Source organism: Rhineura floridana, chromosome 5 (assembly GCF_030035675.1).
Source record: "Rhineura floridana isolate rRhiFlo1 chromosome 5, rRhiFlo1.hap2, whole genome shotgun sequence".
Classification (NCBI taxonomy): Eukaryota; Metazoa; Chordata; class Lepidosauria; order Squamata; family Rhineuridae; genus Rhineura; species Rhineura floridana.
This window is the reverse complement of record NC_084484.1, coordinates 174,097,380-174,123,605: the sequence shown is the minus strand read 5'-3', so window position 1 is coordinate 174,123,605 and position 26,226 is coordinate 174,097,380. Positions and strand designations below refer to the sequence as shown.

Here is a 26,226-nt window from a genome sequence, read left to right as displayed (position 1 = left end):
CTGTGGATTTAGGCATTTTTCTTATGAACACTCTCTTCTTCCTGTACAGGTGCTGTTGTGCTGCACATCTGTTGTTTCAATGCAGCCAGGAGAGAAGCAGAAGAAGAAATTAGAGACTTGGGCTGCAAGGAGAAACTGGGCGATGGGATCAAGGCAGTGGTGAATGCTTCCTTGGAAGAGGGTGCAATGCCATCAGCCCTCAAGGAGGCAATAATAAAGCCTATCTTGAAAAAGTCCTCCTTGGATCCCTAAGAGCTGAACAACTTTCGCCCAGTCTCTAATTTACCATTCTTGGGCAAGGTGATTGAGCGAGTGGTGGCCACACAGTTACAGACACACTTGGATGAAGCAGATTATTTGGATCCATTCCAATCGGGGTTCAGGACTGGACATGGAACTGAAACAGCCTTGGTCGCCCTGGTGGATGACATGAGGAGGGTGTTGGATAGGGGAGAATGTACATTCCTCGTCCTCCTGGATCTCTCAGCAGCTTTCGATACCGTCGACCACGGTATCCTTTTGGATCGCCTGGGAGGAATGGGAATAGGAGGCACTGTCTTACGGTGGTTCCGTTCCTACCTCTCAGACAGGCATCAACGGGTAGCATTGGGAGATGAGGTTTCAGACCCTTGGCCTCTCAATTGTGGTGTGCCACAGGGTTCTATCCTCTCTCCCATGCTATTTAACATCTATGTAAAGCCGCTGGGGGCCATCATCAGGAGATTTGGGCTGCAGTGCCACCAATATGCGGATGACACCCAGCTCTATCTCTCGTTTAAGTCCTCACCAGAGTTGGCTGTGGATACCATTTCCAAGTGCCTGGAGTCTGTAAGTGAATGGATGGGAGGAAATAGGCTGAAGCTGAACCCTGACAAGACCGAGGTGCTACTCGTGGGAGACAAGAGAAGGTTAGGAGATATAGACCTGGTGTTTAATGGGGTAAGATTGCCCCTGAAGGACCAGGTCCGCAGCCTCGGGGTCATTTTAGACTCCCAGCTGTCCATGGAGGCTCAGGTGGTGGCAGTGAGCCAGGCAGCTTGGTATCAATTACATCTAATACAGAGGCTGCGCCCCTACCTTCCTGTACAGCTACTCCCACGAGTGATACATGCCCTGGTCTCCTCTCGCTTAGACTACTGTAATGCGCTCTACATTGGGTTACCCTTGAAAACGGTCCGGAAACTACAGCTGGTACAGAATGCGGCGGCACGCTTGATTACGAACAGCCATCGCCATGATCATATCACTCCAGTGTTAGGAGATCTACACTGGCTACCAGTTGTTTACCGGGCCCAATTCAAGGTGTTGGTGCTAACCTTTAAAGCCCTATACGGTTTCGGCCCAGTTTATCTGAAGGAGCGCCTCCAGCATCACCAAATTTGCCGCCTGACGAGATCAGCCTCACAAGACCTTCTCTCGGTCCCACCAGTTAGAACAGCTAGACTGGTGCGGACCAGAGAGAGGGCATTTTCGATTGTGGCTCCCACCCTCTGGAATTCCTTGCCCTATGACCTTCGCCATGCCCCCTCCCTGACAAGCTTTCGTCGAGCCTTGAAGACCTGGCTATTCAGGCAGGCCTACAAGATTTCAGGGGCGGATTAGTTTTACTTGTTATAAAAGTGGGTGGTTTTAGATTACTTATAGATTGGGCTTTTGACTTATATGTTATATTTTACTCTTTTATGTACGTCGCCTAGAGTGGCCGTTAACCTGGCCAGATAGGCGACTCAAAAATAAAACATTATTATTATTATTATTATTATTATCATCATCATCATCATCATTTCAGACTGAATGGTTGCAGAATGATAATTTCAAAGGCTGGATCGTAAAAGTAGATGACTCTCTTGCCAGATGTAAGTACTGTAATTCTACTTTCACTGTGAAACACGATGGTGTCAAGGCCGTTCGGAGACACAAGGAAAATGCTGCACACATTAGAGCCTCAAGGATGGTGAATCAGAGTGCTGCCATGACATCCTTCTTTGCAAAGAAAAGTACACCAGAAATGCTCCGTGTTGCTGCTATAGAGGTTAACAATGTGTATCATGCAGTTATGCACCAGCACAGTTACATGAGTATGGATTGTGGAATAAAACTGATTTCTACAACGATCGAGGACTCTGCTCTTGTTAAAAAACTGCACTATGGAAGAACCAAGGCAGAGTGCATTGTTGAAAACGTGCTTGGACCAAAATCAATAGAAAATGTGGTGCTGGCACTGGGTGGATGTTCCACTAAAAAAGTTCCTTTTTCAATTGCCACGGATGCCTCTAACAAAGGCAACCATAAAATGTTTCCTGTGGCTGTGCGTTACTTTGATGCTGACCTTGGAGTCCAAGAGAAACTGCTGGACTTCTATGAGTTACCATCAGAGACTGCTGTTACCATCAGCAATAGCCCTCTGAAGACTGTGACTGATCTGGGATTATCTGCTGAAAATATAGTGGCTTACACAGCAGACAATGCTGCTGTCAATTACGGTGTAAGGAACTCTGTATTCCAGATCCTAAACGAACAGAAAAGTTCCATTGTGAAGGCAAACTGTTTTTGCCATGTTCTACACAATGCTGCCAGGCATGGCTGGTTTAACAAGAAGTACGATGTTGAGTATCTGGTTCATAAGGTATACACAGAGTTCTCCAGGAGCACCCTTAAAAATGAGAAACTCAGGGAATGCTTTGATGAGCTAGGCATGCAGTACCATGCAGTAATCAATCATGTAAACACACGGTGGCTCTCTCTTTTCCCAGCTGTTGAGCGGCTACTCCAATTGTGGCCTGCTATAAAATCCTATTTCCTGGAGCTTGGGGAAGAGCAGACCAATGAGATGATATGGAACTTTATTGGAGACCAGGCAGATGAGGCAACTAGTGACACAACTGAAAAGATTTCTGTCCCAGAATGTTACCTCTACTTTGTGCATCACTACATGCAACTGTTTCATGAGACTATTAGTGTTTTGGAAAGAAAGCACTCAGTAAGTCCACACCTCCACACCTTCATGTGCAGCTTGAGGGAGAAGCTGGTAAATCGTGTGGAGCAAAGGTGCTTTCCGGTCTAAAACACCTCCCTGAATCTCAACGTGCATCTTTCACTACAGATGCTCTCCAGATATACAATCGGGCAATAGCATACCTTGATAAATGGTATGATTTTGAGAACTCACAATTAAAAGACTTCACAGCCTTTGATCTGGACAGAGAGTCAGATGAGCTAACAGTGGACCATGTTAGTAAAGTGGCTTCAAATCTGGGCATTGAAGTCGATGTTGATGGACTTTTTGATGAACTTTGCCTGGTTAAAAAGTTTGTGCTTGAGGTCAGAACATCTGATCTTCCTCTGGATGAGAAATGGGTGCAGTTGCTAAAGAGCATCAGATCAAGAATTCTGGTGAAGGTTGTCAGTGCAGTGTTTGCCATCCCAGTAAGCAACGCTTTCGTGGAGAGAGTGTTTTCACTCATGGGCAACGTATGGACTGACAACAGGAACCGTATGTTATCTTCCCTTGTCAAAGCAGAGCTTTCTGTCAAATTAAACTTTGGCATGAACTGTGCTGATTTTTTCAAATATGTGAAGGAAGAGCAAAGGTTGCAAAATGCGGCGGCCAGATTGCTGACAAGGACCAAGCGGTCCGAGCATATAACACCTGTTCTGGCCAGCTTGCACTGGTTGCCAATATGTTTCCGGGCTAGATTCAAAGTGTTGGTATTAACCTATAAAGCCTTATACGGTGCGGGACCACGATACCTTGCGGAACGCCTCTTCCGATATGAACCGGCCCGTGCACTACGTTCTGCTACGAAGGCCCTCCTCCGGGTTCCAACTCACAGGGAGGCCCGGAGGGTGATGACAAGATCTAGGGCCTTCTCAGTGGTGGCCCCCGAACTATGGAACAGTCTCCCTGAGGAAGTACGCCTGGCGCCGACTCTGCTTTCCTTCCGGCGCCAGGTCAAAACCTTCCTATTCTCTGAAGCATTTTAAGTTACATTGATCTAATTTTAAAAATGTTTATTGTATTGTTGATTGTATTTTAATATTATTTTGTTATTCATTGTATTTTTATACTATTTTATGTTCACCGCCCAGAGAGCTATCGCTAGTCGGGCGGTATATAAATTTAATAAATAAATAAAATAAATAAATAAAAATTAAAGCTTGTGTTTCAAATGAGAAGTACAAATTCTAAACTCAGCCTTTTTAGTTATTTAACACTAGTTCCTACAGTGAAAGCACGTTATTCATTCTTTCTGTTTTTCTTTTATAAAGAGTAATACTGTTTATAATGTTTGTAATATTTGAGAACATCCCTTGGATGTCATCCACTTCTCTTTTGTAAGAGAGATAAATGTCTAAATCCAGCTGCTAGTCCCAACTACACCATGTAAATTCCATTGCTTCAGTGGGTCTCTACTCTAGTTGGGACTAGCAATTGGATTATGATTAGCAGTTTGATTGGTGATGTAACCTGCCTTTGTTCTCTAAAAGATAGTGTTTGTTAATAAAAAAAATTGTTTGTAACCTGGCGCTATTGGTTTTATTTCTCTCTCACGTTTTTACCTTTACCTTAATACTAGAGGTAATTGTATAATTGTGATTGTTCAATTTCTTTGAATAGAGACAGATAGAACAGTAGCCAGCCAACACATAAAGTTGCAGTGCCTTATGGATAACTTTGTGGATGATCCCCAGTCAAGTCTTAGCAACAGCACAATGCTGACAAGCAGTTGCCAACTGCTTGCCTAGAATGCCCTCCCTTGTCCTTAACATGGCTGCAACCATATCTACTCAGAAGTAAGACCTACTGAGTTCTATGGGGCTTAGTTCCTTAATAAGCATGTTTACAGTTGCTGCCTTCGGGGGCATCCATCTGTGCTCCCATCTAACATCTCTGCAACACTAAGCTCCTTTCTTCCAATAATGGCCTGGCCTGAGGGCATGTAAACCCTTCTTGCCAGAAGCAAGTAAGCTAGATTAAATATTCCCTAAAGGCATTGAACTGTGACCTGGCAAACCAGGGTTCGAATCCTCACACAGCCATGAAGCTCCCTGGGTGACCTTGGGCCAGTCACTGCCTCTCAGACTCAGAGGAAGGCAATAGTAAATCACCTCTGTCTGAATACTGCTTACCATGAAGACCCTATCTGGGATCAACTTGAAGGCAGTCCATTTCCATTTTGCATCACCCTAAGCTTGTGAGAAAGAATGACCTTGTCACTTCAGATGGACCTAGGAACACCCTATTTTAGGTAAGATTTCTATTTTAATCTCCAATCAGAGAATTTTTTTTAATGGTATGCTCCAAGCAAATGTGGTTGATACTTAATGTATCATGCTTAATGATGTCACTAGGGCCTGCCCCGTGATGTCACTAGGGCCCGCCTCCATTTTCTCAGGTTTTTGGATGGTTCCAACCTGGCAACCCTAATGCCCAACCATTTTTAACTAAACCCAACCACCCGGTCTACCAAGTAAAACATTTTTAATTGATCAGATTAAATCTTGTGGTCTCAGTTTATATGCTTTTCAAAACATTTTATTCATCACCATGGGTGTCTTTTCAAGTAGAAAGGTAATTAATACATTATGTACCTAAACAAATCAAATAAACCTCACTCCTAGGGATATGCAGGGATCCCTGGAAGAGTGGGACTGACCAGTTTGTACGATGCTTTGCTTTGCACAAGGGAAACAGATACGTGTGCATTTATGGCCAAGTCTGGTGTGCATCTGTAGAATATCAGTCATCAAATTAAAAAGACAGCTCAGAGTGAATCCAATTCTTGCTTGGAGGAACCTTGCTGATTAGGTGCAGCATCTCATCTGGAAGGCCTAGAAGCATCAGCAATTAAGGGCTATGTACAGCATCTGAGTAAAAAAAAGTAATACCAAAGTTCTTCCTCCATCCTACAGTGCACATGTAGACTTCCCAAAACCTGTGGCAATGCACCCGAATCCACATGCTGTTGCTGGAAGCTTACAAGACACCATTCGCATGTTTATGTCCTTTTCTCTACAGCTATGTGAGGTTTTTGTTTGGGATTTTAAATTCTACAGCAGATACCATATTCCACTCTTGCACAGTGAAGTTTGCACACATATGGAACCACACTGCTATGTATATGTGACACCTCTCAGCTGTTCTTCATTGCAAGGAATATCATACAAAGGGATGCAAAAATCCAGTCCCTGGGCCTGGTAGCTCGCACTGCGTTGCTGCAAGAGGGCCAACAAAGCCAGTTTCTCCCCTTCTCTGACTATTAAACTGAATGTGATATTTATTGCATGGATGTAATAAGGGTGCGTTACAAAAAAGAAAAGAAAAGCAGCCACAGCAGGGTGGGATGCAGCAGTGAAACTGCAGGGGATGGTGAAGAGAAGCTTAACTCTTTCCCCCCCTGCTGTGGTCCTGATGAAAATCCATCCCCGCTGATATTGGCATCAGTAGGGAAGTCTCCATTGGTTCCAAGCCAGGTTTCCCTACCAATGCAAATGGTAAGTTTGGGGCCAACCTACTTATTTGGGGCTTTTTTGCAGGGACCACACCAGTATTGCAGAAAGAGCTAAATTCTTTCCCTTTCTCTCTTTGCATCCTGAAGTTCCACTGTTGCTCAAATCCTTCCTGTTGCTTCTATATATGTTTTTTAAAACATGCGCTTTAAATGGATACATGCAATTAACATCTTACCTAGTTTGGCTCTTACTCCTAGAAGAATCTCTCTGGCTTCCATGTTTTGCAAAAATAAACAAAAATTCTGAACCTCTGATCGCATGTATCATTCTTTACCCCTGCTGCTCCTGCTCTCTTTAGACCTGCAGATTCCTGTCTGCTCTGTGTAATGTAATGCATGATTTAACGATGTGTCCACTCAGCAATACATAAAAAATAACCTTGGATAAGGGCTTCATGTTTCATTTCCCACAACGAAACCCAAAAACCTTGCATGCAATGAAGCATGGGTCTCCAGAGAGCCTTTCCAAGGAGCCACTCCCACCATTTGTTATGTTTGCAGATATTCTTTTTTGGAATCGCTGTGGCAACTGCATTAGGCCCAGAAATTTGAAAGCCAAACATTCAAAATTGTTTAGCTCTTTCGGGGAAAGCTTAAGCTAACAGCACACCATCTGACAAAGGGCCTGTTAACAGTGGAGCTCTGTTTGAGCCTGCACTTAATTTCTCCAAGCACAGAACATAATTAACCATCCAATGGGCTGAAATAACTGCAGTGACTAATCACCACTTTTTATAGATTTGCTTGCTGCCTGTACATGCAAAGACTAGGCTAATCGTTACAGGGTTGTTGTTGTTTTAAAAGACAAAATAGTCAAGGATTTATTTCCTCCTGCGAGTGCTATCAATCTGAAGAAGATGGAGGAGGAGGAGGAGGAATTAAAATAAACAAGAGAGTAAAGCTAGCTTTCTCTTGAAATAATTTGTAAACAGAAAGGAGAAGACAGGTTGCCTTCCTTTGCCGAGTAAATGTTCTTAAGCTGTCATCCCATGTTTTAAACCAGGCCTTAGAATAAGAGCCAGAAGGTGACATTTCCAAGGCATCTTTATGGAACTCTGCTGTGAATCTGCTGTAAACACACATCCTTAAACCCGAGAGAGCGGAAGAAATCAAACAGTAAAGGCCAAATGAGACTTTATGAGACATGTGCCATTGTTGCCCTGCTCCCTCAACAGAAACATATGATTTAGAAGGGGGGGGTCCTGCATGCCATACAGTTCAACCCCACTACCCGATGCAAGGTATCCAGAAGAAGAGCATCCTCAAGAGATGGCTGTCCAATCTCTGCAGCAGTTCTTAAACCACAAGGCCTTTGAGAGGGTGGGTGCAAAACATCTGGAAGGGGGTGGGCAGAAGTTTCTAGGGAAGAACAAGAACCTGAAACAGTGGAGCCTTCTCAGCACAACCCTAAACAGTCAAAGACCCAGATGAGTTGAATGATGCCTTCAGAGGATTCTCACTAGATTGCACTGGACTTAGGAAGCTGACTTATACTCAGTCACACCACTGGGCTATCTACCACTATAGGGGTAGCTATCCTGTGGCCATCTAGATATTGTTGGACTCCCAACTTCCATTAGCCCCAGCTAGCATGGCAAATGGTCATAGCAACATAAGAAGAGCATGGCGGATCAGGCCAATGGCCCATCTAGTCCAGCATCCTGTTCTCACAATGGCCAACCAGATGCCCATGGAAAGCCCAACTGAACCTCAAGAGCATGAGGAACCAAAGGAAGTGCCCTATCAGAGGAGTTCAGTGATTAAGGTGAAGCATGAGGCATTGCACTTGTTATCTTGGAACCCTGAAGCAAGGATAGACCTCACAGTGCAAAAGGTATTTGTGTTTGCCTTCAGAACGTAAGAAGAGCCTGCTGGATCAGGCCAAAGCCCCATCTAGTCCAGCATCCTGTTATCACAGTGGCCAGCCAGATGCCCATGGAAGCCCGCAAGAAGGACCTGAGTGTACTCTGCCCTTCTGCCATTTCCAGCAACTAGTATTCAGAAGCATACTGCCTCTGACCGTGGAGGTAGAACATAGCCAGCAGGGTTTGTAGCCACTGATAGCCTTCTCCTCCATGAATTCGTCTAATCCTCTTTTAAAGCCCTCCAAGTTGGTGGCCGTCACTGCCTTTGTGCAAGTGAATCCCATTGTTTAACTGTGCGCTGTACGAAGAAGTACTTTCTTTTGTCTGTGCTGAATCTTCAACATTCAGCTTCATTGGATGTCCACGTGTTCCAGTGTTATGAGAGAGGGAGAAAGAGTTTTCTCTATCCACTTTCTCCATACCAGGCATAATTTTATACACCTCTATCATGTCACCTCTTGCTTATTCTCTAAACAAGCCTTTCTCAACCAGTGTGCCTCCAGATGTTGCTGGACTACAATTCCCATCTTTCCTGACCATTAGCAATGCTGGCTGAGGCTGATGGGAGTTGTGGTCCAACAATATCTGGAGGCACACTGGTTGAGAAAGGCTGCTTTAAACTAAGAAGGCCCCAAAGTTATAACCTTTTCTCATAAGGGAGTTGCTCCAGCCCCTTGATCATTTTAGTTGCTCTTTTTGTGAACCTTTTCCAACTCTACAAACTCCTTTCCGAGGTGAGCCAACCAGACGGATGATGCCATCTGTAGGGATGATGGGAGGTGTAGCCCAAAACATCCAAAAGGCATCAGGTTGGGGAAGGCTGCCGTTAGCCAAAAGCAACCCATGGTTTAAATCTGGCTATAAATCCTGGCTTGTTAGGGAGCAACAAACCATGATCCTATCCTTGAACGTTAACAGGAAATCAAGTTAAATTGCTCGTTTATTTTTCCTGTTCCCCCTGGGGAGGAGCAAAGCAGGAATGATTGGGCAAGCGTGCATAAGAAACCACAATAAGTGAGAAAACCAGGCTTACTGTGCCATGTAAACACGAGACACATATTTTTGCAAGTTGGATAGAGGTGACGGGCTGTATGGGGTGTAGACTTTGGCAGGCATTCTTTCGCTTCTTGAAGGAAATAATTGCTTCAGTGCCTGGAAGTATACAGAAAACAGATGTATCGAAAGAAGGGAAGCCATTTTTATGAAGGGAAACTAGAGAAATGGGGAAAGGAATCTTGGCTCCCTTTTCCAGTAAATGTAAAACGTACATATCTCAGAAATGGATCCCTTCTGTTGCAACAGGCCTTTACTTGTACTAATAAAAACAAACGATTTTTTTCAACCTGCCTAGAACCCTTCACCAATGAAGGCAATTGATAGTTGTCACATGTACCATTATACTTCCCCTCTGCCTGTGCTTGAAATCAGCTTAATGACTGTACTGGGAAAACTAGCTGTTTCTAGTATAAAAACAATGTTCTCTCTGCAAAGGTCCAGCAGTTAATTAACTTGTCTGATCTCCTAACCATGATTAGGGGATTAAGAGGAGGCAATGGGTTCATGTTCTGTCCCTCTCTCTTCCTTATGGATCTTTCCAAATCAGATGATGGTGGGGGCAGACTGGAGTTTTTTTGCTGGTGTACCCTGCAACATGTCATTGATGCAATAGAAGTTAATTAGTGGTGGATGGACTGTCCATACATTATTCCTGTTTATTAGCTGTTCTGCAACGCTTACCAGATGTTTCCCCATTATTGCCGTCTGGAGGGGCACTCTTGTGCTATAGGGCAACAAAAGCTGGACAGCCCCCTCCCTCCACCAGTACATGTGTGGTACAAACAGTTACAGGATTTCAGCAGGATGTTACAGGACATGCACTGACTGGAAATGAAGCAATATGACCACATCAAAACTTTCTGCAGGTGCAGACAGTACTGAAAGCAGGATTGTGTGTAACCAGCCCAACTCCATCATGAGCGCAAATTATCATGAATGCACAATAAAAAGGGTGTCTGGAGAGGCCCTGAGTCAGTCCATTGGTCCATCTAACGCAATATTGTCTACACTGAGTGGCAACAGCTCTCTGGGGTTTCAGACAGACGTCTCTCCCAGTCCCAACCCTACCTGGAGATGCTGGGGACAGAATCTGGGGCCTTCTGCATGCAAATCAGATGCTCTACCACTGAGCGATGCCCCTTTACCATGGAGGACAGATGGAGCTTACGAACTCTTGTCAACTCATACTGGGGCGAGCCAAGGTTGCTTGCCCTTCAGCCTTTGCACAATTCCCACTGTCCTCTGCTAAAAATCAGTTGCCAGCCAGAGATTTACATAATCAAAATCTCATAGAATAGTAGAGTTGGAAGGGGCCTATAAGGCCATCAAGTCCAACCCCCTGCTCAATGCAGGAATCCCAATCAAAGCATTCCCGACAGATGGCTGTCCAGCTGCCTCTTGAATGCCTCCAGTGTTAGAGAGCCCACTACCTCTCTAGGTAATTGGTTCCATTGTCGTATGGCTCTAACAGTTAGGAAGTTTTTCCTGATGTCCAGTTGAAATCTAGCTTCTTGCAACTTGAGCCCATTATTTCGTGTCCTGCACTCTGGGACGATCGAGAAGACATGCTGGCCCTCCTCTATGTGACAACCTTTCATGTACTTGAAGAGTGCTATCATATCTCTGTGATTGGTTTTCTGAGGTTGGCTCCCTAGGTGAGGGTATGGATTTCAGTTAGTCGGTACAGTGTTGTGTCTTGAGGGGCCTTCAAATGACCCACCCTCTCATGCATCGAAAGAATGTGCAAGGGGAGTTGGAGGGCTAGCCCTGCCACTAATGTGCCACACAGCCACTCCCTCCACATTCAGCTGGCATGTGAAGGATATTTACACGCATTCATGTACATGCACAGGGACATAGAAAGCTGCTCTCTTCCATGTTCAGAACATTGGTCCACCTAGCGCACTAGGGTTTCAGGACAGGGATCTCAGTCAGTCCTACCTGGAGATGCTGGGCAGTGAACCTGAGACCTTCTGCATGCTCTACAACTGGAATATGCCTGTTCCCCAGAGTCCCTCCACATGCCTGTCAAGTTGATGAGGACCATGGCCGCAACACACATCAGCAGTGGGTCTAGACTGCATGGCCTCACAACCCCTCACACATTTTTTTCAATGCAAGGGGGCTGCTGTTGGTGCTGGCCCCCACTCCAAGTCTCTGCCTAGTTTAGCACACAGAGGTTTCCAGGGGGCGAGAATAAAATGAACAGGCTTACGTGCAACTTTATGTTACTTGGCAGAAAGGCAAGATACAAAACGTAGTAAATAAATGATCTCAAGGAAGTGGAACAGCTCTGGGGAGGCAGGGGGATCTTCCCCGGCATGCTTCCGAATTTGTGAACTGCAGTAACCAGAGACTCAGCTTTATATCTGCACCTGCCCAATCTGATTGGATATGGATAAGATATTTTTGTAAGGAAGAAAGAAAATGTTTCATACAAATAAGGCCATTATTTCTCATGTGAAAACCATCACTTTTAATAGTGATAAAAGAGGAAGTTTCTAGGGGGTCGAGGGGAAAGAAAGAGATAATTTGAAAAATACGTCTTAGGAATGCAACTTCCAAAACCTAAATGCAGCCATTATTTGCAGAACATTTGCAAAGAAGGCCTGTCTATGTGTTAGCAAATCGACTGCAATATGAGGCACTAGTGCAGGTGTGGGGAACACAGGGCTTTCCAGAAGTTGTGGGACTTCCATTATTCCCAGGTAGCATGGCCAAGGCTCAGGGAGTTAAGAGTCCAGCAACTTCAAGAGAGTCACAGGTCCTCCACCACTACATTAAGAGTTTACTCCATCTTGCACTTTCCTTCAGGATGAAGCCAAATCCATCTCCCCATCTGACTTCGAAAACAAGAAGTCTTTGTGACATGGATTGATTGATATACAAACCCATGTTCCTAGCAATGGGTGGTGGTGGTGACATGTTCAGTTTATGGGCATTGGAAGATTACTTTTGAGATTACAGGATGCCTTCTAACTCACTGACAAATTGGGAATATGCCAGTCTTCCCCAACCTGGTGCCCTCCAGATATTTTGAATTACAACTCCCATCAGCTCCAGATGTTTTGCACTTCAAAACATCCGGAGGGCACCATGTTGAGGAACACTGGTAATGAAATGGACTGAGCCAGATGTAACTCCACACTTTATACATTTGTTATGGGTTGTCCCCATATACTGTTGTTGATTTCCCACTAAGAGTCCTTATGTATGAAAATAACTGACATCCCAGCAGAATAACCCTTCACAACGATTCTGCAAAAACAAACAAGTAAACCAACAGCCCTTGCATGAAGACAGTGGAGGCTGGCCCATTAGGGCAAATGAAGCACTGCCCCATCAACCTCAATCTCTCCTCAGCCAACCTCCACCTATCTGCTGTCTTACTTACAACCACAGAGGAAGTGGCTCTGCCTGTCATTGGTTTTCGCTCCACCAACGGCTGGTCTCCCTTGCTTCCGCCCTACCAGTTCCAACAGGCACCAGCCATCACTGCATGAATAGCCTCAACATATTTTTTTTTGGTAAAATATACTATTATATTTTTTATCATATCATGTTTTTAATACCCTGTTATGAAGCACAAACTCAGTTGAAAATGCACCTGGATTTGTTCTGTATTATTGTGAAACTGCGCTCTGGAGCCACTTTGAGAAGATTTGATATTGATCACAATCAAACAGATGCAACACAAAGAGGAAAGAAATTGACACGGAGGAAATGGATGAAGAAAAGATTTTCTCCTTTTCCCATAGCTCCAGAACTCGTGGACATCCAATGAAGATGAATGCTGGAAGATTCAGGACAGACAAAAGAAAGTGCTTCTTCACACAGGGCATAATTAAACTATGCAATTTGCTCCCACAAGAGGCAGTGATGACCACCAACTTAGATGGCTTTAAAAGAGGATTAGACAACTTCAGGGAGGATCAGGCTGTCAATGGCTACTAGCCGTGATGGCTATGCTCTGCCTCCATGGTTGGAAGCAGTATGGAAGGGAGAGTGCTATTGCACCCAGGTCCTGCTTGCAGGCTTCCCAAAGGCACCTGGTTGGCCACTGTGAGAACAGGTTGCTGAACTAGATGGGCCTTTGGCCTGATCCAGCAGGCTCTTCTTATGTTCTTATGGTTTGAAGTTGGCTTATTATGAAACTGACCAGCACTTTGTTTAAAACTAGGATCCTCCCTGGCTGTGCGGGGTGAGGAGAGGGGAATGTGCAAGTCCAATGCTTTACTAGGGCTCACTGAGGCCCATCCACATAGCACTACCCTGTTGTTTAGAGTTATGTGGAAATATAACCACTGTACGACTTACATTGGTTACCTCTCAATGCTGCAATACTGAAGGGCTAGGAAACTATTTTTCCTTAGTTATTTTTTTCAGAATACTAAACCAAGTGTGTGTGTTTTGTTTGAGATGGGGGAGGTATATATAAAGTACATAAAAGGCAAGTTAAAAGAAAAATTAGGATCTGTAATAATAATCTCTTCTGTTGATTATTATCCACTCAAAATTCTGCTGAGCACTGTGCAAAGAATAAGTTATCTGTCCAGTTTGATTATGGCGATGCATTCAAATCTTACACAAAAAATAGGTTATGCAGGATACAAATAACAGACTTGGCAAAAACACACACACTTTGTTAGCATTTATCTTTTGCACACAGCATATGAATGGAATTTTAGTTTTTAGTTTATTGTTCTATGATAATAAACAAAAAGTATAATAGAAAAGAAGTCTCCATTGTACAAAGGCCCTGTTGGCATTTTGCAGTGTGCTCCAGTACTCAGACTACAATGGGCTGAGCAATAAAGTTAAAAATATCAACAAAAAATTGAACAATGTCTTCAGTTTGCAAAATGCTCTGTTAAAATGTAATAATACAACCTACTTCCTACTCAGAGTAGACCCATTGAAATTAATGAACCTAAGTTAGTCATGGCGATTAATGTCATTGTGTCTACTCTGAGTAGAACTAGCACTAAATTACCATCCAATAGTCTCAGTCATATAAATAGCTATACAAAGGATGTCCAATAGCCTAAAAGATTTGAAAGTGCAATAAGGAAGATAACTGTGGGTAACTTGGAAGTACAGTAAAGGTAAAGGTGTCCCCGCACTTGTAGTGCGAGTCATTTCCGACTCTTAGGGTGACGTCTTGCGACGTTTACAAGGCAGACCGTATATATGGGGTGGGATTGCCAGTTCCATGCCTGGCCTTTCTTTACCCCCCAGCATATTCCGGGTACTCATTTTACCGACCACGGATGGATGGAAGGCTGAGTGGACCTCGACCCCTTTTACCGGAGATTCGACTGCCTCCTTCCATTGGAATCGAACTCCGGCCGTGAGCAGAGCTTCAGCTGCGTTACTGCCGCTTACCACTTGCGCCATGGAGGATCATGGAAGTACAGTAGGGCCCCACTTTACAGCGCTTCGCTTTACAGCTCTTAGCTAATGCGACGGCTTTCAATTAGGGAAAGTCCCCACATTAAGGCGCTTGTTCCATTTTTACGGTGTTTTTTTCCCATCGCGCTCCATTTTGACGTCATTTTCGTGCGACGCGTCCCATTATCGTCAATGGGTTTCGCTTTACGGCGATTTCCGCTTTACAGCGGGGGTCCGGAACAGAACCCGCCGTATGAGCAGGGCCCTACTGTATGGATGGTGGAGAAATTCAATTTAGTTGGCATTTCAAGCTGAGTTTATCAAATTCGCACTTTCCAAAACAAGGTGAGAACCAAAACAAACATCCTTCGAAATTCGCAGTCACCCGAATTTTGTGATGCAGTTCTCCAACCAAATGTATACAGAAGTGCATATATTATGGAAATATGTGCATAAAAATGAATATATGAGTGTACATAACATACAAAAATGCATTATATGATGAGAAATTGCTTGCAAAAACGTGCACATCAGTCAAAACTGCCTAGAAAATGTGTTTATTAGAAAGTTGCACTAAAATGCTGGAGAATTTTCATGAGGATTTTTTAATTTAAAGAAAAATGCAAATTGCTGCAGAAATATGGAAAACTGAATTTAAGATTGGAAAAAATGAGGAACTGAAATTGACAGATCTTTCTATCCCTACTTGGAAAAGAGTTTGTTCCTCCCTCTATTTTATTACTAGGAACATAGGAACCTGCCTTATATTGAGTCAGAACCTTGGCCCATCTACTTTTAAAATCAGTACAAAATGAACACCTAAGGCAGAGACCTTTTCCTCAAGGTAGACAATCTTGTTGAAATAAATGTTTCTGGAAAGTACAGATAGGGGGTGTCTACCTTAATAGGGATGCTGTTCCACAGAATAGGGGCAGCCACAATAAAGGCCTTGATCTGAATTCCTACTTTAGGGACTGACTCTCCTGCAAAATGCAGTGACTTATTGCTGGCAGACTGCTTGACAGGTAGCTAGAACTCTGGTTCAGAGTACAAACCTGCCTGTAGGGATGGAAGGATCTGTCAATTTTGGTGCTCTCAGTTTTTCTTTTTTTGTTCTTAAAGTCAGTTCTCCACAATTCTGCACAATTTCTTTTTTTTAAAAAAAATCCTTATGAAAATTCTTTAGCATTTTACTGTGAATTTCTCCTAACCAGCACATTTTACATGCAGTTTTGACTAATGTACAGATTTTTACAAGCATTATTTCCTAACACAATGTGTTTCTGTGTTACTTTCACTAACATATTCATTATTATGCACACTTTCCCCTAATATATACATTTTTGTTAACATAGCTCGGTTGGAGGAATTTGGATAAATACGAACTTTGAAAGGATGACTGTAATTTGGTTCTCATAGCATTTCAGAAAGTGCAAATTTGATATATCCACCTTTAAATGTGAACTGAATCAATTTTTTCTCGTATCCCTACCTGCCTGCTTAGGTCACCTTTGCCTTGCCTTGCTCTATCCTGCTTCTTGCAAAGTTGGCCACCCAGGTGCGGCCAAGTCCCCTGTCAACAATCTGCAGGAAAGGTTAACACGTGGAACAATTTCTGCCCTTCCTGACTCAGCAAAAGGCATTTTTGAACCAACCCCACAACAAACCATCCAACAAACCACCTGCTATTTACCTCCAAGGGTTGCGCAGCACAACAACAGGAATTTTAAAGGTTATGGAGCTGACGAAGAAGGGTTAAAGTGAGAACTTCCAGTGACATTTTTGTGGGTTAAATTTAGCCAGATTGTACTGTACTGTTCTTGAACAAAGCTACTCTTGTTTTGCTGTTTAGGAAGGGGTAGGGGGAAGAGCAAGAATTTCCCCCAGCATGCCATTAAATGAACACACACACACTGTTTGATAACTACGTCATTGAATCAAGAATCACAAGGGGGGGTCTTTTTCTTTTTTCATGAGGACCACCCACATTAAGATGTGTACCAATTACAAAAGGAACATTCATTTCCAATTAAGGGGGAGTGAGAGAAAGGGAATAGGAAGAGGCAGAAAGATGGGGCAAGGAGGATAAAAATAGTTCCATCTACTCACCGAGGCCTTCTGAACGCCAGCCCGTATTGCTGACAGGCCAAGCCGACAGTGGGAGTGTATACTATAGGCATGAATCTTTCTATGTCTGATGTGAGAACTCGGTAGAATAGCTTCTCATTTCGGTCTTGGAGTGTCATAAGGATGATGTATCTAGGGGGAAAGGGGGAAGAAAAGAGAGAGGAAATGACAGGTTTCGCTGACGCCAAGTGGAGGCCATTGAGCAAGTCCTTTGCAAGAGATGGTTGAGACAACTCATCTAGTTGAGCCGTCTCAACCAGTGCTTCCCAAACTTGTTATGAAGGGGGTTGGGAAGGACTATCTATATGCTGTGATTTTACCAGAGTACAGATCCCCCCCCATTGAGCTTATGGATAATCTGTTTTTTTCTCTTTTCTTTTTAAAAGCAAGTTTCTAGCCCTTATATTGTGAAGTGATACTCCTAAGGATGTGCGCAATACACGTTGAAATAGACAAGGTGGTACTGCACATGGATTGCATGCAAGAGGTCCAAGATTTAATTCTCAGCATCTCCAAGTAAGGCTAGGAGAGCACTCTGCCCAAAACCTTGGAGAACTGCTGCCAGTCAGTGTTGTCAATAGTGAGCTAGATGGACCAATGGTCTGACTTGGTATAAGGCAGCTTCCTACATTTGCAATCTTACACATGCATACTTAGCACATGTGAAGCAGCAACAATCAGTGCTTTAGACTTCTTGCAAACACTTATCTTTTGGCTCAGGCTTCCCCTGACCCTGTTTTATGTGTTTGAATTTCTGTTTCATTTGGTTTTATTTATTTATTTAAAATATTTCTATCCTGCCCTTCTACCCTATAATATGTGTTTTTATACTGCTTTTTCTTTGTTTGTGTCAGGTTATGTTTTAATGATATATTGTTTGTTTTTTGGATTGTACACCACTTAGATATTTTGGAAATACTGTATTAAGCTGTTCATAAATGCTTTTCAGCAAATAAAATAAAATAAACAGAACTGCCATTGAATTCAATGTGTTCAGTGGGCTTTACTCCCAGGTAAGTGAGTACAGGGCTACAGCCTATGATTCCAAGTGGGCGGAACTCATTGCCCCTCCCCAGTATTCAGAAAACCAAAATAAATTACACAGAGATGTACAGATGGCAGAATAAGTTGTGCAAAGCAAGAGAACTCAGGGATTTCAAGCATCTCTATTTTTCATTAATTGTTTTTGCTTTCCTCTTAAAATTATTTTATTTCACCCTTCCCCACCCCCCGGGTTCTGTTCTTCCTCTCTCCAGTGCTGAGCACCTCTTTGTCATCCCCTCCTCCCCACCAGAGCAAGGCTATCTGCCACTTTTATTTGATCGGGAGGAATGCAGTGCTACTGGTGCTGGATAAGGGATTGCAAGAGTATCACGCATGAAGCCGCACAGTACTGGGGTGCACTTAGTTGGATTGTGAAAGTCCCTATCAATATAACTGGAGGGAAAGTGTTGGAAACCACACAAACAACAATTTGGATATGGTAGGAGAAGGTCCCTATTTCATGGAAATATAACTATTAGGGATGTGCTAGAATTTGGCCCAAGTTGGTTTTGTTACCAAACTTTCAATTAATTTCCTTGTACTCAATAGCTGAGGATTGGATTTTAATGTAGCAAATTTCTCCAATTATTTTTGAAAAGGGACTTAAAAAAAATATCCGCCTCTAAAGCATTGATTGCAAGAATGATAATTTATTTATATTTCCTTTAGATCCTTTAAAAATATTGATATTTCCTTCAAAATATTTCCTTCAAAATATCAATAAAATTATAGATATTTCCTTCAAAAATATCGATATTAATATCAGTATTTTTTCCAAGGAAAAAACCCCCGCAGATTGGTAAAAGCAGTGGCTAACGGATAAAGAATGAATGCAAATCGATACCAGCCTGTTAGGTTGACGGAATGCTTTTGGACTGGCACTGGCCAACAGATCCCATCCCTAATAAGTATGGGCTGGAAGCAGAAACATTGCGGAGGATGCATGGCTGACCTGAAAACAGCTACCTGCTCCTCTCTCCCTGTCGCAACATGCATGATGTGACATCATTATACTGCAAGTTTCGCCACCACCGCATGCAGCAGTTTAAAAAGTCCATCAAGGGTAGGGATGGTTAAATCTGTCCATTTCGGGAAGAAATGGGTAGATGTGCTGGTTCCAACTGGTTCTCCCCTAACTCCCGTCCTGGAACACTGGAGTTTTAAACAAGGAAACAAATTCACCCAATTTAAGAACTGAGAATCTAAGGGTATTTATAAAATCTGTGACTTATATAGAGAGCCGTATGTGGTGTAGTGGTTAGAATGTTGGGCTATGACCTGGACACCAGGGTTCAAATCCCCACTATCAAGCTCACTAGATGGCCCTGGGCTAGTCACTGTCTCTCAGCCTAACCTACCTCACAGGGTAGTGCTTTTTTAGTGGAATTTTTTTTAGTGAAAGCAGTGCTTTTTTAGTGAAAAATGAGGCGCTGGTATTCATATCTTGATAAAAGTGCTGTGGGTGCTGGCACTAGATGGCTGCCAACAAAAAAGAGGCTGAGTACTGTTACCAAAAAAAAAGCCCTGATTGTAAGGATAACAATGGGAGGGGGCAGAATCACATTTGGATGCAACTTTGAGCTCCTTGGAAGAAAGGTGGGATATAAATTCAATAAATAAATAAAAATGTTACTACAAATTTCTCCTAATGTACATATTTTTGTATGCAGTTTCGCCTAACATACTAATTTTTACAAAGATGTTTTCCCTAATATAATGCATTTTTGTATGTTATTTTCCACTAATATGTTTTCAGTAATATGCACTATATAAGAACATAAGAACATAAGAAGAGCCTGCTGGATCAGGCCAGTGGCCCATCTAGTCCAGCATCCTGTTCTCACAGCAGTCAACCAGGTGCCTGGGGGAAGCCCGTAAGCAGGACCCGAGTGCAAGAACACTCTCCCCTCCTGAGGCTTCCGGCAACTGGTTTTCAGAAGCATGCTGCCTCTGACTAGGGTGGCAGAGCACAGCCATTTGATAGCCCTGTCCTCCATGAATTTGTCTCATCTTCTTTTAAAGCCATCCAAGCTGGTGGCCATTACTGCGTCTTGTGGGAACGAATTCCATCGTTTAACTATGCGCTGAGTAAAGAAGTACTTCCTTTTGTCTGTCCTGAATCTTCCAACATTCAGCTTCTTTGAATGTCCACGAGTTCTAGTATTACGAAAGAGGGGGGAAAACTTTTCTCTATCTATTTCTACGCACGCTTTACCCTAGTATATGCATTTTTGTACACATGTGTACAAAATGCAAAGAAGTATGCATTTCGAAGGATGGCTGTGTTTTGTGCTGTGCATACTTTAACTTGGATTCCTGCATTAAGCAGGGGGTTGGACGTGATGGCCTTAGAGGACCCTTCCGACACTAGTTTTCGATGATTCTGTTGTTTTGCAAAGTGCAAATTAGGTAGGTTTGCCTTTAAATGCTAACTGAATCAAATTTCTTCCCATCCCCAATCAGGGCTGAACAAGGTTGTCTTCCATGCATGCTTCATAATGTCTAGCTGCAGCAACAGGTTTTCGCCAACGATCTCGGCTTACGTCTTGCTTACTTGTCTAGATCACTGGATTTGGTCTCATAGCTTCTGAGGACACGGAGAACTTGGACGTCTTGGCTCAAGAAGCAAGGAGGAAGCAGGCCGTGGATTCCCAGTTGGAGTCTCTCTTCAAGGGTAAAGGCCATTCCCTAGGAAGGAAGAGAGGGAGGATGTGTTGAAGCAATTATCAAACAGATCTGCTCCCATAATAGAAAGAAGAATAATTAGATTTCCGCTTCGGTAGACTCTCTTCAAGATATACTGCAAGGAAGAGTAGCTACTTAGGATGCATTTTTATTCCGCCACTCCTTGTATTGTCACAATGGCCCTGTGAGGTTAGTTAGGCTGAGACTGACAGCCTAAAGTCTATGTCACGGATGGAGGCACTCCAGATGTTGCAGGACTAAGTTGGTGTGCAACAACATCTGGAGGGTCACAGGTTTCTTATCCCTGACACCAGGGGCTTCTAGACAACATGTTTATTGCGCATTCATCCTTATTTGATTGCAGGGCGATGAGACAAGATTGGCTATTTAATCAGCATTGATTCTCATTTGTTTTTGGGGAGGCTAGATGACATTGTGTCAAAGCAAGTGCTACCCCACACTTTCCAGTGTATTTTCCTACTACTTTATCTTATAAAGTTAGAACTTTTTGGGAAGCAAGACATCCCAATTTAAATTCTACCCGAAAATAGCATCAGTCTAGAAGCGCCCATAGACTTTAGGATAGTGGCAGCAATCTTACCAGCAGTGTAATTTGCAGTGTCCCCAGTTGCCCTATAAGCAATTTTTTTTAAAAGTTTTAAAAAGAGAGGGAAGGGTAGGAGATCCAAGGCCTGCTACAAAAGACCCAAGGCTCCCCTTCCGCCAACAATGCCTGTGATCTCAGAAGAAAGCATGTGGTGGCTTCCATTTAAGTATTTATTTATAAATATTGATAAACCACCTACTCATGTAATGGGAAGCTGTCTTGAACTGAGTCAAACTCAATGGTCCATCTAGCTCTGCATTGTTTACACTGACTGGCAGCGGCTCTCCAGGGTTTCAGACAGGGAGTCACCCACAGCAGTACCTGGAGATGCTGTGGATTGAACCTGGGACCTTCTGCATGCAAGGCAGATGCTCTGCCACTGAGCTACGTCCCTTTCCCACAGCCCTTCCCCACACCAGGGAATACAAATACAAAAGAGCATAAAATACAGTCTTTAAAAAAAAAAATCTAAAAAAGCACTATAAAAATGACTGGCTTCTCTTAAGAACGTTTATTTACGCAGAACATATCATACGGAAAGCGGGATTGGACCAAGATGAAGGAGGTGTGAAAAATGGAGGGAGAAATATCAATAAATTAGCAGAAACCAGTAATGATTTAAAACGAATGCTGATGAAAGTTAAAGAGGAAAGCACAAAAGCAGGACTACAGCTGAACATCAAAAAGACTAAAATAATGACAACAGAAGATTTAAGTAACTTTAAAGTTGACAATGAGGACATTGAACTTGTCAAGGATTATCAATACCTTGGCACAGTCGTTAACCCAAATGGAGACAATAGTCAAGAAATCAGAAGAAGGCTAGGACTGGGGAGGGCAGCTGTGAGAGAACTAGAAAAGGTCCTCAAATGGAAAGATGTATCACTGAACACTAAAGTCAGGATCATTCAGACCATGGTATTCCCGATCTCTATGTACGGATGTGAAAGTTGGACAGTGAAAAAGGCGGATAAGAGAAAAATCAACTCATTTGAAATGTGGTGCTGGAGGAGAGCTTTGTGCATACCATGGACTGCGAAAAAGACAAATAATTGGGTGTTAGAACAAATTAAACCAGAACTATCATTAGAAGCTAAAATGATCAAACTGAGGTTATCATACTTTGGACACATCATGAGAAGACATGATTCACTAGAAAAGACAATAATGCTGGGAAAAACAGAAGGGAGTAGAAAAAGAGGAAGACCAAACAAGAGATGGATTGATTCCATAAAAGGAGCCACAAACCTGAACTTACAAGATCTGAACAGGGTGGTTTATAACAGAAGCTCTTGGAGGTTGCTGATTCATAGGGTCGCCATAAGTCATAGCTGACTTGAAGGCACATAATAACTATTCCGCGTGAGAAACATGATATTGCAACTGACACTAAATCAAAATCCATCAGCAGCTCAATTTTTAAACAACCACATTTTATAGTATTTTGCTGAAGAAACTGTAGTTACACAGGGGTGCATCGGTTGACTAGCTTCATTTAGGTGGTCCAAAGCACCATGTCAGTAAAAATTCAATTAAAACTCATGTAGCAGCTAACACAGTGCATTACAATTGTTACAAAGAGGAGAAAAATCATCAAGTGGTCTGCCAAGGCCTTCAGCAATTTTCAAGCGGTCCATGGAGGTGGGGGGAATTTGGGGACCACTGCTGTAGCAACTTAGCAAGATTATTGAGAGGAGCCATTCATGTAGGTAAAGCATAGGATCAAGTTGCTGGCTAGGTTGCAGCCATTTCTGCAGACCAACACAGTGGGTTGTATCTAACGTCAACGCGATTCAGAGTAGACCCACTGAAATTAATGAACCCAACTCAGTCATAGCCATTAATCTCAACGAGTCTACTTTCAGTAGAACTGACTGACTACACCCCAGTGATTAATAGACAGCAAAGGGATAATGATAACAATATGACAGAGCTTGCTACGCTTCTCTGCAACAAATTTGTTATCACAGCATGCTATGATATGCTTTATAAATCAAACCAGACCAGGTTGTGAATCAGCTCTGCAGTGACACAACATCTTTGAACCGCTGAGATTCTTAAATGAGAGCAAGAGAGAGAGAGAGAGACTGATTCTTCAGGCTAAATGGGGCGGGGGGTGTCCTCCTTTGCTTGAGTGCTGGACACCCCCAGCTATGACATCATCCCCCTCTCTGGCACCTTGGCCAGGGAAACTCCAGTCCTCCCAGCCAAGGAATCCCCACATGACTAAAAAGGAGGTTAGGCCAGAGGCCTCTGTGATGCTGCAGAAGCCTTTGGGGGCCTCTTCTTCTTTAGTACTAAGAAGGGAATTTCAGCCAGCTGGAAGGGAATCCTGAGAGCAAAAACGGCTTTGATCAGGTCAGGACCTCTCTCAGGAATGAAGTGCTGGAATGGAGAGATGTCCCAGAATCCTCTGCATCATCTAGGGTGGCCAGGTACCCTACTTTAGAGAGGACTATTTCAGGGGTGGGGAATGTTCTTTCAGCTGTGGGGCTGCATTGCGTTCTGGGCACCCTTTCGGGGGCCACATGGGAGTGGTGGGCAGGGCCACATGGGAGTGGTGGGCAGGGCCAAAGGCAAAAGCTGGCAAGTAATGCAAATGTCAGCTTTGCATATAGCAGGCTACTTTCTGCACACTCTCACACAGCAATCTCTGTCCTCCATCTAGGCAAGCAAGAGACATTGTCAGGTTCCAAAGACACGTTACAGCCAGGTGGGAAAAACAATCACAGAGGGTGTGAAGCTGGGCCAGCGAAGGGTGTATGGTTAGGGAGGACGTGTAGCCTGGAGAGAGCCCCTGGGGCCACACAGAGAGGCTCTGAGAGCCACAGTTGGCTTCTGGACCCAAAGTTCCAAGCCCCTGCTGTATTTCAAGGGTCTCTCAGAGGACAGTCTAGTTGAAGGAGTCTTCCGTCTGAAAGCCTGTCTGTCCCAAGTCTGGTTGAAAGATAGAGTCATAAGAAGCAAGAGAGCGGAAGGGCCTTGAAGTTGTCCAGCAATCTGGACGGCAGAGTGAGAGGCGCATAGGTCATCTGGTCAAAGGTTTCCCCCAATATGGTGAAAGGCGTAGTATTTATATTTAAATCCAAGCAATTGCAGAGCTTGGAAAAGTTACTTTTTTTGAACTACAACTCCCATCAGCCCCAGCCAGCATGACCACCAGATTGGGCTGATGGGAGTTGTAGTTTAAAAAAGTAACTTTTCCAAGCTCTGAATTGTTTCTACAGTAGGTTTGTATCTATACATCTGGGGTTGTATTCAACATTGCGCTGTGGCTAAGGTTCTGTCAGTGCAAGGATTTCTCTTCATGCAACAAAACAGGCTCCCCTTCTCCTCCCCCTATGTGCGCACCCCCTAATTCTGTTCTGGGAGTTCCCCCAATCCTCCAGAGAATATCTGTGGACTGCACGGTGCAGACGGAGGGAGGAGAGTGGGGGAAATCCCCTTGGGCTAGCACTAATCGTTTCACTAATGCAAAAAGTTCGTTGAATACTGCCCATAAATTAGGAAACGTAAATTAAATGCAGGTTTTGGTGACGCATCCCTGGCTGCCCTGGGCTCCTTCTGGGAGGAAGGGTGGGATATAAATTTAATCCTCCTCCTCCTCCTCATCATACTCTCCAATCAAGGTCCGGGAAGGCCAAGAGATGGCTGAGGGAGAGCATTATGACTCTTAAGAGTATAGGGTTGCGGCTGCAATGCTCCCTGTGTAGGAATGAATGGATCCACTTAAGTTGGTCCATTCCAGTTCTCGGAGACAGAGGGGAGCAAGTCTGTCCTGTCCCGTTTCCAGGACGGTGACTGCATTCAAGGCAGATGCTCTATCGCTGAACTAGGGCCCTTCCCCAAATATTGCACGGATTCTAAGGCTTGCTAATCGCTCTGCTCTGCAGCTCTGGCGCATCCATTGCTTCCCTTGGCCTATTTCCGTCATCCTCAGTGACTATCTGTATCTGTATTGCCAGAGGAAGGAAACTGCTTTGCTGGCAGATTCAGCCACACGCAACCTTCCTCTCAGCCAGCACGTGCTACAGGCATGACTACACAGATTGGGATGGGCGACTGCCATGCCAAAAATAATATTGTTTTTGTTTAAAGTTATAACATTTTTTTTGGGGGGGGGGGATCAAGAAATGAAACATATGTGTTATTTTTAAAAAAATCCCATTTGAAGGGTTGCCAGGGGAGTGGTGTGATTCATGGCTTCCACAACATAACAAATAATTCAAGTGTCTTGAACAGCATGTGGTAACATATCAGTGTGAACCCAACAAATATTTTTATTAAAATATTGGCTTTGATTTTTGTTCCATGGCAACTCTTGCAGATGATTTGCAACATTGATTTTTTAATATATATATATATATATATATATATCTCGGATCCTGAACTTTTTCTTGTTTCTGGTTTTATCAGCTGTTGTGAACTGTTGATCGCAATCAGCTTGTTAGCTAATGGAAAGGGCCGTAGCTCAGTGGCAGAGCATCTGCTTTGCATGCAAAAGGACCCTGGTTCAATCCCCGGCATTTCCAAATAAGGCTGGGAAAGGCTCCCTGTGAGAAACCCTGGAGAGCCACTGACAGTCAGTGTAGACAATACTGAGCTAGATGGGCTGGTAAGGCAGCTTGCTATATTCTATCGCACAAGGGAAGGGCCGTAGCTCAGTGGCAGAGCATCTGCTTTGCGCGCAGAAGGTCCCAGGTTCAATTCCCGGCATCTCCAAGTAGGGCTGGGAGAGACCCATATTTGAATCCTGGAGAGCTGCTGCCAGCCAGTGCAGACAATACTGGGCTAAATAGACCAATAGTCTGACTTGGTACAGGGCAGCTTCCTATGTTCCTATGGTACTTCTGGCATCTTTTTATCTAACCAGAGGCAAACTAGCTGCTGCCTCAGTTACAACTGCCAGCTGAGATGATGCACCCAACATGCCACTGCT

At 43.7% G+C, this 26,226-nt stretch overlaps 1 protein-coding gene across 3 annotated transcripts in view; it reads right to left on the bottom strand.

The window, feature by feature from the left end:
- Positions 1-26,226, bottom strand: part of ME3 (malic enzyme 3) — a 148,178-nt gene that overhangs the window by 70,318 nt on the left and 51,634 nt on the right. The window contains exons 3-4 of one of the 3 annotated variants that reach the window (XM_061628895.1): positions 20,550-20,683; positions 16,934-17,083 (exon numbers count right to left, since the gene is read on the bottom strand). In XM_061628895.1, coding sequence (XP_061484879.1) covers positions 16,934-17,083; positions 20,550-20,683 — 284 coding nt within the window. Of the gene's footprint in view, positions 1-16,933; positions 17,084-20,538; positions 20,684-26,226 lie in introns of those variants that run through there. The other 2 variants (XM_061628897.1, XM_061628896.1) reach the window with 2 other exon arrangements.